Source organism: Delphinus delphis, chromosome 4 (assembly GCF_949987515.2).
Source record: "Delphinus delphis chromosome 4, mDelDel1.2, whole genome shotgun sequence".
In the NCBI taxonomy this organism is placed as follows: Eukaryota; Metazoa; Chordata; class Mammalia; order Artiodactyla; family Delphinidae; genus Delphinus; species Delphinus delphis.
The window spans coordinates 45,714,139-45,729,848 of record NC_082686.1 but is presented as its reverse complement, the minus strand read 5'-3'; the positions used below and the strand labels follow the sequence as shown (position 1 = coordinate 45,729,848).

At 45.6% G+C, this 15,710-nt stretch overlaps 2 protein-coding genes across 6 annotated transcripts in view; one reads left to right on the top strand and one right to left on the bottom strand.

The window, feature by feature from the left end:
* The window catches only part of RIOX2 (ribosomal oxygenase 2), a 26,924-nt gene extending 12,827 nt beyond the window's left edge, over window positions 1-14,097 (top strand). For 2 of the 5 annotated variants that reach the window (XM_060010510.1, XM_060010511.1), the window contains exons 5-10: window positions 4,930-5,033; window positions 8,429-8,531; window positions 9,289-9,460; window positions 11,371-11,459; window positions 12,981-13,067; window positions 13,521-14,097. In XM_060010510.1, coding sequence (XP_059866493.1) covers window positions 4,930-5,033; window positions 8,429-8,531; window positions 9,289-9,460; window positions 11,371-11,459; window positions 12,981-13,067; window positions 13,521-13,679 — 714 coding nt within the window. In that variant the 3' untranslated portion in view covers window positions 13,680-14,097. The remainder of the gene's footprint in view (window positions 1-4,929; window positions 5,034-8,428; window positions 8,532-9,288; window positions 9,461-11,370; window positions 11,460-12,980; window positions 13,068-13,520) is intronic. The other 3 variants (XM_060010512.1, XM_060010513.1, XM_060010514.1) reach the window with 3 other exon arrangements.
* CRYBG3 (crystallin beta-gamma domain containing 3) overlaps window positions 13,930-15,710 on the bottom strand; it is a 114,926-nt gene continuing 113,145 nt past the window's right edge. The window contains exon 22 of the mRNA XM_060010509.1: window positions 13,930-15,710. Coding sequence (XP_059866492.1) covers window positions 15,622-15,710 — 89 coding nt within the window. The 3' untranslated portion in view covers window positions 13,930-15,621.

Sequence of the window (15,710 nt, the reverse complement as noted above, 5' to 3'; positions counted from 1 at the left end):
GTAATAAGAAAATAGGTAATTTAAACCATACCGAAGATTCTAACCAAACTTGCAAATGGTTATTGTTTTTGTATTTCTTGTGTCTTGACGTTATGCTTAGTATCTAATTGCTACTCAGGGCCTCATAGCTCTTTCTTGATTTTAAGATCTTTGCCTGCCTGCCATAACTGGGAGAAACAATCTCCCTTTTTAGGATGGGTGCCTGTGTTATAGGGGACTTGAATAAATACAACAATAAAGGTACCGTTCTTCATTTTTTTTTTTATGCTCTTGGTCAGCAATCAGCAAACTATGGCCCATAGGCCAGAAGTCTGGCCTGCTGCCCGATTTTCTATATAAAGTTTATGGAAACACAGCCACACTCATTCCTTATGTACTGTCTAGGGCAGAGTCAGCTAGTTGCCACAGGGACCATGTGGCTCACAAACCACAGATATTTACTGTCCGGCCCTTTACAGAGAGAGTTTGCCAGCCCTGCTCTTGGCTGATTATTTTTAAGCCAAAGACTAAGCTGTCCATGGTCTCTGAGGCCAGGGCTGAGTTACCCAGACTGACATCTGGCTACTTGCCCTGCCCGAGTGGGTCGGGCTTCATGGTGGTCATAGAGGGCATGGGACTTGCAGGAGACGGAGCATTGCACGCTGCTCGTGCCCATCCTGGTCCCAGCTCACTACGAGAAGCCCTGAGTCTCCTGGAAGGAGAAAGACAGCATTGTGTCCTGTGGGGATTTTCAAGTTGTATGTCTATTGAGTTTTTAATCAGTGGAATTCTTCAAATGAAATCTTGCATAAATGCCCAGTGTGTGAAATTGAAGATCTGAGTCGCTCTGGGTGGGGGTGGGCTTGGGGGCTACGATGAGCGGTCTGGAGCCCTCCTCACCCCTCTTCCTTCCTACCCAAGTGGCAGCCTGACTTGTACGTCTGCCAAACCTGAGGTCTTGGGGTGAAGACCACCCCTATAATGGATAGACATCTCTGTGGCTTGGGGATCTGACAAACCTGGGTTTGAATTCAGCTGCTGTCACTTAACGAGCTGCATGTCCTTGGGCAAGTTATTGATCTCTGTCTCAGTTTCTTCTTTGTTAAAATGGAGATCATAATGTTTATCTTGTAGGTTGTAAAGATTTAAAAATATTACTTTGATGCTGCCTTTACAGTGAAATTCCATGGAAGTGATGGCTATACGTCAGTGTATTGCTGCCTATCAAATTAGCACAAACTCTATGGCTTGAAACAACACAAATTTATTATCTTGTAGTTCTGCAGTTCAGAGGTCCAAAAGGGGTTTCACGTGGCTGAAATCAAGGTGTCAATAGGACTGTGTTCATTCCGGAGGCTCTAGGGGAAAATTTGTGTCCTTGCCCTTTACAGCTTCTGGAGGCTGCTCACATCTCTTGGCTCACGGCCCCTCCCTCCGACATCAAAGCCAGCAACATGGAGCTTGGTCTTTCTCATGCTGCCCTCTCTCTGGTTCTCTCTTCCAATACCCTCTTCCACTTTTTTTTTTTTTTTTTTTTTGTACGCGGGACTGTCACTGTCGTGGCCTCTCCCGTTGCGGAGCACAGGCTCCGGACACGCAGGCTCAGCGGCTATGGCTCACGGGCCCAGCCGCTCCGCGGCATGTGGGATCTTCCTGGACCGGGACACGAACCCACGTCCCCCTGCATCGGCAGGCGGACTCTCAACCACTGCGCCACCAGGGAAGCCCTACCCTCTTCCACTTTTAAGTATCCTTGTGATTACATTGGGCCTGCCTGGATAATCCAGAATAATACCCCGTCAGCAGCCTTAATTCCCCTTGTCCGTGTAACCTAAGTATTCACAGATGCCAGGTATTAGGATGTAGACATTTTTGGAGACCCTGCCATAATGGCCTGTCTTCATTTCCTCGACTCTCCCACTGTTGGGCACCTTTCTAGCAGGGTTTCTTCCTCATTGTTCCTCTAGAAATATTCTCAAGGGTACCTCCACGTTGTCAGGTACAGCGGTCAACTCCTAGTCCCCTCTTAGTCTGCCTGTCGTCAGCATTTGACACAGTGGGTCACTTCCACCCTGTCCACTGGCTTCCGGCATGCAACCTTCTCTTGGTTCTCTCTCCACCTTCCTGACTGTCCTATTCATTCTCCTTCGCTGTTTTGTCCTCGGTCTTCCTACTTCTCTAATTTGGGGTACAGGGCTCATTTCCTGGACTTCTTTGATCAGTCAGCATCCCCTCCGAAGGTTTCAAATACCCTCTACACTGATGTATTTTAAATGCTGTTTTAGATCTCTAGCCCACATCTCTAAACTCTAGACTCATAATCCAGCTGCCCACTTAATGTCTTCCCTGGAAATGTAAAAGATACCACAAATTTAATATTCCCCAAACCAAAATCCCATGTCCTACCCTGTCCCCAACCTCCTTCTCCCTGCAGATGTGTCACTCTTCTTCTACTTGTTTGGGGCAAAATCCTTGGACATAGATTTATACAGAAGCCTCCTACCTAGTGTCCCCTTTGCAGACGTTTCTGACATAACAACCATGATGATCCTTTTGTGATCCCTGAACCCTTTGCCCAGACCTCTACTGTCTTTCCGTTAAACCCAGAATAAAAGCCAAAGTCCTTTTTTTAAAAAATAACCAATGCTTTATTACTTAAATGGAAAATTGATAGCATAGTAAGTTTTAATGATCTAATTAATGGAAAATTATAATAAAATTTCTTTAAAATATTTTTCAACATTCTAGTGTACCACCATATTCATTACCATTGTGTATATTTTCAAAGGCATTAATACCAATGGAATAATTAAAGACAATGAAAATGGAACTCATTTATACCCAATCCTCCTTTTCTCAAGGCTTTATGCTGCTGGTTTATGTAGCCTTTGGATTGAAGCCAGAAATATTTTTTTTCTTGGTTAAAATAATTAGCTTTTCTAGTTCTTTCAGAGTAAACAGAAACAGGACAGTGGTATGTCAAATGGCTAAGTCCTTAAAATGGTCTAGAAGGCCCTGTAACCTGGCGCCTCTGCTGCCTGCTCACTGCACCTCCCATCACTCCCACCTTCACTCACTACCTTCCTGACACACTGGCCTAACGGATGCCCCTCAACCTGCCAGGCACGTTCCAACCTCAGGACCTTTGCACTTGCTCTTCCCTCCTCCTGGAATCCTTTCTCCCCAGGTCGTTGCATGGCTGGCTTGCTCGTTTCCTGAAGTCTCTACTGAAATGTCACCTTAGCAGAGTCAGGTTTAATGGACCATCCTGGGTCAAATAGCCCCTCTAATCCCAGACACCCCCCGCCACCCCCCACTTCCATCAACATCATTCCCCTCCTCCTCTTTCTGCTTTTTTTGTCTTCTTTGCATTCGCCATCACTTGACATTACTTATTTGCTGCTTTATTTTATCCTTCTTGCCCCACTAGAATGTCTTCATTGTCTAGTGTACCTTCTCCCTTCTCAAATGTTTTTCTCTTCTGGAATGTGCTCCATCAGGGCAGGTCTTTGTTTCGTTCAGTGCTCTCTCCCCCGGTGCCTAGCACAGGTCCCTGGCGTGGGTGGTGGGCAGGGAAGGGTTAATCAGGTGTTTGTGGGATGGATAAATGAATGGATGGATGAAATATGTACGTGAGGGCCTCAGTCACAGGGCTGGCCCACAGACTCTCACAAATGATGCCTGTAATTATGAGTAATGCATTTGTTTACTGGAAGTACTAGTTTCCCTGTCAGATTGGTGTTATCCAGGGCAAGATAGCTCTTATGAGTACATATATAATTACTTATGTATGTACTTAACATTAAAAAGAGAAGTTTTTTTAATCTGATATTTCTTGAGCTCTTTCTCCAGGGCCCATGCTCTTAACCAGTGAGACAAGGCTTCGCAGGGCTGCAGAGAGCAGATAAGCGACTCCCAAGATTCCCTCTCCTCTGCTCAGGCAACTGCTGTATACAGAATGTTCTTCTGGTTGGGATTAGGGAGGAGGAAGCTCCAGGGCAGTAGTGATTTGGGGAAAATATTTCTGTTCCGTGGCTTGGGAAAGAAATAGGACAGGGTGGAGGAGGCTCACCTGCCCGAGAAGGGACTGATCTTTAGTTACGTATCGTGTTTAGGTTCAAATGAAGGGTCACAGGGTTTTTCATCCATTCTTCCAGACATCTTTTGAGCCTCTGGTGTGTGCTGAATGCTTAGGTGGTTTAGGCCCTGGGGATACAAGATGGATCTGGACCCTGCTTGGAAGAGCTCACAGACTCTCAGGGACTGGCAGGTACAATAAGAATCATAATACAGCCACAGCCACTTGCCCAGCATTGCTCCAAGAGCTTTCTGTTTCTGGCCGTGCCTCGCGTGCGTCATGTGGGATCTTAATTCCCCGACCAGGGATCAAACCCACGGCCCCTGCATTGGAAGTGCAGAGTCTTAACCACTGGACCGCCAGGGAAGGCAGCTCCAAGAACTCTTTTCCTTTAATCCTCAAAATAATTCTGTGAGATTTGGGGCGATGGCTTCCATTTTACACATAAAGGAACTGAGGCCTCGGGAGGTTAAGTAATTTGCTGGGGCCAGCAGCCAGGGAGTGTAGCCTCTGTATGGCTCTAAAGCTCCTATCCTCACTGCCCCCTTTGACGGGTGTGGAGGGCGGGAGCAGGCTTCCCAGGCACGGGCTGTCACCTTGATCCCAGGGTGGCTTCAGGTGTATCTGGTCTCAGCTTATGAATAAAGAAAGTGACTTCAGGCTCTGGAAGCCTCTCCAGGATTGGGGTTCATGGTGACAGGTTGACAGACACAGCAGAGCTAGACGGGTGGATACCACAGAGAACGGCATGCAGACCACTGCTCGAATCACCACATAGAGGTTTCTAGAATGCAGAACTGAAACAGCCTTTCTAGAAGAACGAGAAGATATCCTCCCTACTAACTCCTTCCCCCCTTTTTTTTTTCCTTTAGCCAGGAGACTTGCTGTACTTTCCCAGAGGGACCGTTCATCAGGCGGACACTCCCTCAGGGCTGGCCCACTCCACGCACGTGACCATCAGCACCTACCAGAGCAGGTGAGCACTCACCTGCAGCCTCGCGTCCCCGACAGCTCCGAGCTGTGGCCACAGCGGCGTGTTCGGGAGACGTGAGGGAGTTAGCTGCTTCTCTCCTCCTTACCCGGCCCCGGGGTTTCCGGCTGACTTCCTATTCCTTCAGCGTCCTACCTGTGCCATTGACTCACTCAGGCTTCCTCCTGGCCTGTCATGACCCTGACTCCACAGAACGCTGGGAATTGCCCAAATAAAGTCTCCCATGGTTTGGGAAGATAGAAGCATAGCTGTGGGTGTGGCAGTGTGTTCGTGTTGCCAGGCTGGGCTTGTAGTCTGTCTCCCACAACCCCATCCCCTGCCTCTCTCCCTCCCTCCCTCCCTTCCCCTCTCTGTCTCTCTCTGTCTCTGTCTCTGTCTCTGTCTCTCTCTCTCTCTCTCTCTCCCCGCCCCCTTCAAATTTTTTTTTGATTGTGGTAAAATATTTATAACATAGAATGTGCCATTTTAACCATTAAGTGTCCAATTCACTGACATTAATTATATTCACACTGTTGTGCAACCATCACCACTACCTGTTTCCAAGACATTTTCATCACCCCAAACAGAAACTCTATCCATTGAAACCTCTGGGTCTATTTTAAGGCTTCCATTTTTTTACAGTTCATGAAATTAAAGTCAGAAAGGAAGTCTGGAACAGTGAGTCCTGAAAGCACACGTGCTAAAAACAATTCCAATTAAAACCACGTTCCAGTTCAGCGAGTGCCTCGTCACATGACAGGGCCAGGGCAGCAGTGCCCAGTGAGTCATTTCCTGGTAGCAGCAACCTCAGTAGTCCAGGTCCCATTAAAAACGCCAGTCATTAATTTATTCATCATGCAGCACTACACCTTGTGCTAGTTGCTGAGATTGTAGGCATTGGACTGAAGGCGCTTTGAGAGAACTTACTCTCTGGAAGTGGTGGAAGGAGGGGAGATAGGCATGTAGTTACCAAACAGTGTGACACATCCCATCATAGGTTTGCAGAGGAGACTCTGGGAGCACAGAGGAACACACTTAGCTAAGCCGGGGTCTCAGGGAAGGCTTTGGAAATGACTTGACACCCAAGCTGAGGGAGATTTACAGGATGAGTAAGTAGAGGTGGGTCAGGAGGTCAGAGTAGGAGAGGATATTCCCGGCCTGAGGGACAGCCAGTCGCCTCCTAACTTCAAAGCCGTATCTTGCAGAACAAGTGAGTAAGCATTCTTCTGCCTCCTCATCTGGCTTTTCAGCGAGAAGTGAACCCCCTGTGTTTAAGAGACAGGAGGAGCTAGCTGGAGTCTGGCCTGAAGTTAGGCTCTCTTTGCCCACAAGTAGAAGCTAAAGCTTGTTTGGGGCTTCCTTTATGTAAAATGCCCTTGTCACCGTGACTGGTTAGGTGCCTTGCATAGCGAGAAACGGTCTCTGAGGGCAGCTCGAGAAGAACAGAGGTGACTGAGGGGGTGGGTCATAGGAACTGGGGAAGGGCAGGCTGCAGGGAGGCTGAACCAGAAGTTCGTTCTGGACTAAAGCAGCTCTGGGCCTTGGCAGCCGCATATTGATAGTTTGGCCCCATGAATGTCCATCTTCTGGTGTCCCGCCGTTGAGGTTACTCAGCTGCTCCCTCTTTCTCTAATTCTCCCTCTTTTTCATTTCTCTTGGTTTCCTAGTAATCGGTTTTCGCTCCCTTGTTTTCCTTCCTCGGTTTCTATTTACTCACAACATTGGCTCATCACAAGGCATCCTCAGTTACTACTCTGACCTCCCTCGATCTCGTTGAACCTATTAGCTTTTGCTTCCACTGAGTGCCTGACTTGCTGTTTCCCAGTCCCCAGGATGAACTGGTAGCCTTCCCTGGTCCCACCCACCCCCTCTGCAGGCAGCAGGGCTGGGGAAGAGAGGTCTGAGTCACAGAGGATGCCTGCTGGGGGCTGTGGGTAGGCACCGTGACCCGTGCATCTAAGCTGGATGCCGACCTGGGCCTTTGTCAGTGGGGCCGGTGCTAGAACGGGACAGATGTAACTCGAGGACCATCGGTCCCCGGAGGTGTCCCTATGCTTTGGTCCTGGTGCTCCTTAAGGCCTGTGGCAGAGTGAGGACTTGGGCCTTTTCCTAACCCCTCTCAAGGGTAGCATTGTTGGAACATTTAGGGCCAGCTGTGTGAGACAGTGGCCTGTCGATTTGGCTGCTTTACCAAAGTGAACCCCTCCAGAGGTGTTGTTTCCAAACTTTGGAAAGGCCCAAGATCCGTTTTCCTAGAAGAACACAGAGCTCAATTTAACGGCACTTAAACTCCTCTGTGAGCTACTGCTGCATGACTTGTACCTGGGACCCTTCAAAGGACGATATTATTTCATACTGCTGAAAGGTCTCTATGGTCCAAGTTCAATCAAAGGTGTGAGGTTGGGTGTAGCATTATGTCACAAGCGGTGAGGCTACCACGGAGGAGTGGACGTCTTGGGGGAAGTGTCTCTCATGTGGCTTTTGTCCTCTTTTGCCACTTTTCCAGGAGGGAAGCATAAAAGTGTTAATTTTGTTACTGCGTGAGAAGCAAAAGTCATACTGTGAATTTCCATCTTGCATGCAGCCAGCAATCTGAAATCTGCTGGTGACACAGAGGAAAATTTTAAACAGCTCAGAAGTGTTTAAAGAGAGCAGCCCCACAGCGTGTGCTTCTCACACTGGCACACATTGAGGAGCGAGCCATTCTCAATGCCCCAGAGAAAGCAGAGGCAACTGAACACTGATGCTCGTCCCGAGATGGTATTTTTGGCCTCTGGCTTCTATCTCCTACCCCAGTAAAACCACTGCCAGGGTTTAACAAGTTGCAAAATCAACTGTTTTGAAATTGTTGATGTTGGATATTTTGCTGAGGAATTTTTACAAGGAACAAAGGAAAATGTAGTGTTTAACTGTTCAGATGATTACACAGTCCGGGGATCTTGCTGTTACCCTAAATGTGTTGCTTTGGATTTTTTACACATAAAAATCCTTTTAGGTCCTATAATGATTGAGGGTTAAAGTTTCCTGCAAAGCTCTCCTCGAGGCTCTGTGTTACATAGTTGAAAACATTAAAAAAAAAAAAAATTGGTCCCTTAAACTTCCTACTTTATGACAGTCTGTAATTAATTCTCTGGTATCTTTACATTTAAGACAAATCATGAAGGAAGCCTAGCTTCCCACCTTTAATTTTGCACCTGAGTGTCTGGGATGGGAAGTAAGGGAAGACTGACTGATGAAGGCCGTAAGTCTTTATGCTGAGTAATGTGAAATTAGTGGAACTCAGGACGTCAGGGCAGGGGAGTTGGTGTGACAGTTTGTAGCTTTAGGCTTTTAGTAATCAGTGTTCTGTGCACATTTCTTATGTGTTCACTCTTTTTTTTTTTTCTTGGTACACGTTCCAGTTCATGGGGAGATTTCCTTTTGGACACCATTTCAGGGCTCGTGTTTGATACTGCAAAGGCAGACGTAGAGCTACGGGCCGGCATACCCCGGCAGCTGCTCCTGGTAAGGCGTAAAGGCAGGTGGGAAAGGAGGGGTAACCACGGCCCAGGCCAGCTGAAGCTGTGGCTCCCTCCTCGGGACCCCAGAGTCCTCCCCGTGCGAGCCAAGCTCGTCTTCTCCCGGGCACGGTGGTTTGCAGAACGGAGTGCTGCACATTGCATGCCGCCCAAAGGACCAACAGTGTTGTGCAGACGGCCCGCTTCCTGTACTTCATGGCGGCAATGGCAGGCACCGGGAGCTCTGGCTGAATCAGTGGTTGAATGAATAACTAACCTGGCTTGGGAACTGTAGCCTGAGCACACGTGAGATCACTAGTTAGGACAGACCCACTGGAGAGCCTGTCCTTGGTATGCTCCCTGGCTTTCCTGTCCGTCCTGGTTTTACCTTTGAAACAGCGGCCCTGTTGGCTAGTTTTGAGAAGCTGAGTGCATCAGTGCTGAGTTGAGCAGAGGGCGCTTTTGCGGTCTGAAGCAGACACCTTAGACGCGATTTGCTTTTCAAAAGGCAAAGCCGAGACTGTGCCATATTCCCAGGGATCCCTCTTTTCAGGCAAAATCCTGAAAATTGATCTTTTTTTGCAAACGGTAGGCAGCTTAAGATGAACAGTGGTTATAAGGAAATAAAGGGATACTGTTCTTAAGGGAGTGACGTGGATCTGCGTCTGCCCTGGGTGATGGTGGTCAGTGGACTACTCCAGAGACTGGGACCTGGGCAGTAAGGTCACTGGAGTCTGGGCCCGGACTCACTTCTGTGTTTCTAGCAGGTGGAAACCACAGCCGTTGCAACAAGAAAATTAAGTGGCTTTCTGAGGATGCTTGCAGACCGGCTGGAGGGCACCAGAGAACTGCTTTCAGCAGACATGAAGAAGGATTTTGCTATGAACAGACTCCCACCGTACTATGTGGGAGATGGAGCAGAGCTTTCAACACCAGGTAGAGCTTTGCTCTTTTCTTCTAGGTGGTCAGGGGCTAATGTGGGCTATTTTGAGCTTTTCTGGGTGGGCACCTCTTTGAGCTGATGGAATGTATGAAGCATTTGAGGATTAATGTGGGCCTATCCTTAGTGTGAGGTTGGACAGGACATGCAGCCTGATGGGGAATGAGAGCCCTGTGATTTGGGGTGAGGAGTATGTGTGGTTAGGGTCCCTCTGGAATTCATCATCTTCAGGAAGTTTTAAGAACTTGAACATTGAAATAATCTTGTTGGAGTTAACCCAGGGATGGGTAAAATGTTGCCATCAGCAGGGGAACTACCAGAATGCCCAAGATTATCAGACCTGCTCCCAAGTCCCAGGTGACTATTTTGTGACAGGTGTCAGGTACAGATGACATTGATAGACTTCTGGGTGGATGGTGATACCGGTGTTCTGGAGCAGAGACCACACCACACTCCTGTAGTTGGACAAAGCTGGGTTTATTGACTTGTAACAGGGAAGAGAGCACGCCACTGGGGGCTGTAGGCACCTCGGTAAAAGGATGTTGGAAAGGATTTATAGGATTTGGGTTTGAGTTAGGTGATTTTCAGGAGGGTTCAAGGAAGCAGGGCTCTGCTCGGGATTGAATGCTGTCGGGAAAAAGGAGGGATTCTCGGATTGGGTCTCCTGTAAATCTTCGCCAGTAGCAGGAGGAGTGAAATGAAGCCAAGGTGACAGTTGGTAGAGCAGCAGCAGCAGTCACTCAGGTCAGCCAGGATAGGGCACGTCTGGTCACTTCTGTGGTGTGGACAGTGTCCTTGCTTTGGCCTGAGTTCTGACCTGATGATGAAGTGGTCTTGGTTTTGTCTCGATCTCTCTCAGACACAGCGTGGCCTTGCTTAATATCGCGGTTCTGTGTAATGGCCTGTGTTCAGCTGGAGAACATGGAGACACAGCCGTGAGTGCCAGGCTGGCTCTCAGGCTCCTTCTCTCTTAGTCAGGTACAGGGAGAGTTTCATTTTCACTAATTTTCATAAAAGCCTTATCACCAGTGGAGAACCACTGAGATACACACTCTACAAGGTCCCTTCTAACACTGATTCTATGTACATTTTTATTATAGTCTCGGGGGGGGGGGCGGGAGTTTAAAATTTGTTTTTGATAGCATCTACTCAAAATAGCACATGTTTTCTCAGCACATATTTTAATCTTTAGCAGAACAGTGTTCTGAGTATCAGCTTATGGCCCAGGATATGTTATCCAGAGTTTTCCTTGCCTTAGTCCTTATAGTCAATAAAGTTATGATCCCTCAACTCTTTCTCCAGCCAGAAGACCCTGTAAGGCTGGTCTGATTGTAGTGGCTGCTTTTTCACTAAGTTAAATCCAATCTAGGAAAGAGTAGTTTTTCCTGTGGACTTTATTAGGTGGCTTTTTTATGACACTGCACTTGACCTACACAGGCTGAATAATTTGCCATGGTCATGGAACTAGTAATTGGAGGGGTGGTGCACTTTGAGCTCTGGAAGTCCTTTCAGAGTCCACATGTGGAGCAAGCAGGGGAGAGAAACTGGAGACGTGAGAGCATCCTGTGCAGAAGGCATGGTGGCCCTGTCTGTACTGTGATAGTATGTGCTCCCCGGGTACTGGTGACAACTATTTAAATGAACTTACAGTTAGATAAATAACAACAGAAGTCTGTATGTGTGTCTTCAGTATAAGGATGAGCTCCATCAAGATGTCAGCTACACTTTTCAGATCACCGTACATGTCGGGGAGAGCGAATACTTGAGCTGGAGAGGGCGCCCCACATTTGGCTTCACCTGCAAATTGTTACTAAGTGTACTTCCTAAATAGTTGCTCCTGCAAGCAGGTTTGAGCCTGCTGCTTTCCTCTCTGAAAGATGGCTTTCCCTGTCTCTGGGTTTTCCAGGTGGACGGTTACCGGGGTTGGACAGCACTGTGAGGCTGCAATTTAGAGACCACGTTGTCCTCACTGTAGGACCCGATCAGGACCCATCCGTGAGTATCCAGAGGGGAAGGGGGTTCCGTTCTTCTCAGGGCATTTCCATCATAGGCCCCAGGTTATCAGACTGACAAATGGCCCTGCCCTCCTCCTTTGGGCATCCACCTCCTCACAGCTTAACGCCATCTCTTTAGATCAGATCATGCCCAGATCTCACTGTTATGGTTCCAAGGTTTCCTGCCTGTTGGGCATTTGAGGGCTTGTCTTCGGCCCCACAGAACCCTCCTTCTTTTCTCTAATTAGTAATTAAATGTCTGTTCTCTGTCTCCTAATTCAGGCCAGGTTGCCTTTGCTTAGACGGCCGCAGACCCCGTTCATGCGTCTCCCTGTCTCAGTCCCTCGCCCATCCCGTATACGGCGCAGACCTGCCTTTACATATGGTTTTGTTGATGGTTCTTCTCGAAAACTCTCTATTCTGTAGATGATGGAGAGGAAAATCTACATTCCATACCCTTGCCACCTAGCCCAGTGGTTCCCCAAACTGGCTGATTACAGTCAACTGGAAAATTTTTAGAACTTGTAAGTTCCTGGGCTTCGTCTGGTGTGGAGCCTCTGCATTTATTTTGAAAGCACCCCACACAACCCTAAAGCCCTTGGGAACTCTCCCATGCCCTGTGGCTTCACCCTGTTCCTCCTAATCAGCTTTCTTGGGAGGTGTCCAATGAATGTCTGGAGGGGATGAGAGTCGGGGGGCACCGAGATGTCTCCAGAACCCTATTTTTCCAGCCATCAGGGCCAGCCCTGGAGAAGACTGGTTTGTAACATAGATATAAAACCTAAAAAGTATATACTCCCACATCCCCATTTAAAAAAAGAAAATCCTAGTTATTCTGCTAACCAATCAATCAGTTTGAGGCGTTCTATTTCAGGCTAAGGCTTTGGGTCCTCGTCTGAGTGAGAGGTGACAAGGAATTTCTAAAGGTTCTGGAAGAGATAATAAACTGCACTGTGTTATGGTGGGTGGAGCGGGACGGGAAGTCGAGACCATTCGGGAGCCTACTTTACTATACGTGGAATAGAAGTTTTTATAGATCACATAGCTGGTATTTCTTAGGAATTAATATTTACTCTGTGGTGTTCATAAATTGTCCATTTATGTATACCTAGGAATGTCAAATTTTTCTGATGCAAAAAGATAGTGCAGGTATGATGAAACGAAAAACTTGAATGTTTCATTGGTAAGTTGATATATAAATGGTTGCTTTTTCATTAGGTCGTTTCTGAAGATGCTGTTATCTTTTTGAAAAATGACGAGTGGTTATTTGCTGCATACAAATAGTAATCTGTGAGCACTATAATGAAATACGTATATTCTACATTGCGTGTGTATATATCTATATTTATCTGTATCTCATAATTTTTTTGCCAGAAGGATTCTTTAGTGTTCAATAAATTTCACTTAAGCACTGAGGCATTAAGATTTTTCTTGGTGTTGACCTTTGTTATTGGAAAACCCTCCTAGTATTGAAGTGCTCAATATTTTGGTGTTGACAACTTGCTGTGTTTTTTTTTTTAAGGATGAAACTCGAGAAAAGATGGTTTACATCTATCATTCCTTAAAGAATAGGAGAGACACACACATGATGGGAAATGAGGAAACAGAGGTTTGTTCCAACCTAAAATGCATGTCTTTCCTGCGATTTGGTGGCTGGGAAGAATCTGTTACCTTTGATTTATGGGTAATGACCTTTTTTATGACTGCAGTGTGGACTTCACATTTCACAAATTGACAGCCCTTGCACAGGGATGATTAAGTCAGACATCTCTGTGATATATGTACCCACTTTAAAAGATACTAGGACCTGTGGCCTTGTGGGAAAGGTGTAGCAAATGTGAAGCATTTCTCAAAGGATTAATATTTCTTACTCTATAAAATAGAATACCTTTCATGAAGTCTGAGTTTTCATGTGGGAATTAGCAACTTTCGTAAGTTATCATAATTTTTGTAAGTAGCTTATCTGAAACAAGTTTCATACTTGTGAAGGATATCAATAATGATGTATTGAGAAATTATGGAAAATGCCACCTAAGTGACTAAATAGTTTATCTTTTTTCAGTCTCATGGACTTCGCTTTCCTTTATCACATATCGATGCACTGAAGCAAATTTGGAACAGTTCAGCTATTTCTGTCAAGGACCTGAAACTTACTACAGATGAGGAAAAGCAAAGCCTGGTATTAGCCCTCTGGACAGAATGTCTAATCCAAGTAGTCTAGTGCCTTTGCTTCTTTTTAAATATGTATATATAAAATAGTAGACACTTGATTCTGCAAAGATTTACATGCTAGGGAGCCCCTGTTGCTTTGAACCAAGGACATAATGAATGTAACTTTCCTTACCTGTGTATCTAATAACATAACATGAGACCTACCTGTTAAAGGTGACCAGTTGGCCATGTGTACTAACAGAGGTACATAGAAGAAAGAACAGCAAATTACTAAATGTCCCAGAAGGTGACAAAAACCGTACTTCTTGACAAGTTTATTTAATCCAGTGTGGTAGAAAAGGCACAGCTCAATAAATGTATCATTTAAATTTACATGTCGTTACCTGGCTTTGTCTTTGTTCTTTGGAAGAAACAACTTCTTTAAAGAGCCTCACTGGCTCTAGAAAAATTTTAAACAATTAACATGAAGAATTTTTTAACTTGGTTTTTTACAGTGAAAATATACATACCTACCTTTGTGTACACACAAGGCCTCCCATTAAAATAAAGTTACCCTATAACATCAATTTCATTAAATAATACTGCCACACTAACAGGCACTCACATCAGTGGGCATAAAATAGTTTTACAGATGTTGCTTGAAAGATGACAAAAGAGCCTGAGATTGAAGGGAAGGGAAAAAAAAAAACACAATAATATTTACATGGAAAGACCAAGTCTATAAAAAATACTCAAAATAGTGGGTCTTTGAGTTTAAACAGTTCACTGTTAACATTCTAAAGTGCATACAGGTTGATATTTTTAAAAATATCATTGGAGAATTTAATCTTTCTGTATATAAAAATAGAGCAGACCTTTTTCTGCCTTCTGGCAAAAGTTGGGGATGAAGGGAACAGTTGTCTCAATGTAAGTTTAAAACCAACTCAGGAGGGAAAAATGCTTGAGAATTGTATAGTGATGGTGGTAATGATTACTTGAAACTAAGTCAAAGACATTATCCTACCTGATTTTGCTTGAATGAAAGCTATTTAAAATGGGAGTGAAAAACTGAGTTTTCTGTCACATTTTGTAAAGTAAAGTGGTATAGTCAAGGATCACATACTACTTGGTCTTAATTTGAACATCTGAAATTTCCCCTTACTTCAGGCAAAGAAAAATTTGACTATTCTTACACGTAGGTGACAGAGTCTTTATAAACACTTCTTGAGGGTAGATCAGGTGAGGTCTCAGAACCAGGATAGGTAAGCCCCAGTTACTTACAGTCTTGTCACCCAGAAGGGTGTCTCTGTTAATACTTAGAGTGCAAGGACAGCCGCAGGCTACTTGTGCTTTTTTAGTTTGAAGGACCGAGCAAACAACAGCCACAGAAAACACTCCTGTACTTGAGCCTTTTCCTTACAAAGCTGAGGTCCCCTCCCTGGGGTCAGTTACAAGTGTGAATACTTACGGTGCTTCAGTTATAAAAGCTTCAATAGGGAACCTTTAATGTTTATCTAATACAGCAGCTTAATAGTAAGGTTTATTAAATATGTTTTCAGATATTGCTAAAAATATTATTCATCTTTTTAAAAGTATGACTTGACCTATAGGACTCTGCTTCTCTGTGCCTTGCATTCACACACACATCTACTAGGAGGTTAATTAACACAGGATGACAGCATCACCAGTGTCCTATAATGGCTATCAGGGATAGGATTCGTGTTTGGTGGAAAGGAGAGAGAAGAGACTTCAAGAAGCTTGCTCACCGAAGCTGGAGATCAAGCAGGAGTAGAACCTTTCCCAGAAATCGTTAACGCCTTCTTCATAGGAACACTGGATGACTGGCAAGAATATTTTGAGCTTTTCCATGGTTAACAACAATAGTCTTCAAGGTTGGGGAAGAAGTTCATTCTGCTCAGTGATCCCAGAAGCATGAGGACAGGTAGCTTCCTTTTCACGGGGCATGAGGGTCCTTCTCCCCTTGCTCTCTCTCAGGGATGCTGCAGATTCTCTCACAATATTTCAATGTCCCATTTCTGTGTTTCTTCTCCCTCCAGGGGCTCATTTACAATTACATGAGTTTTGTCATAATAATTTCCTC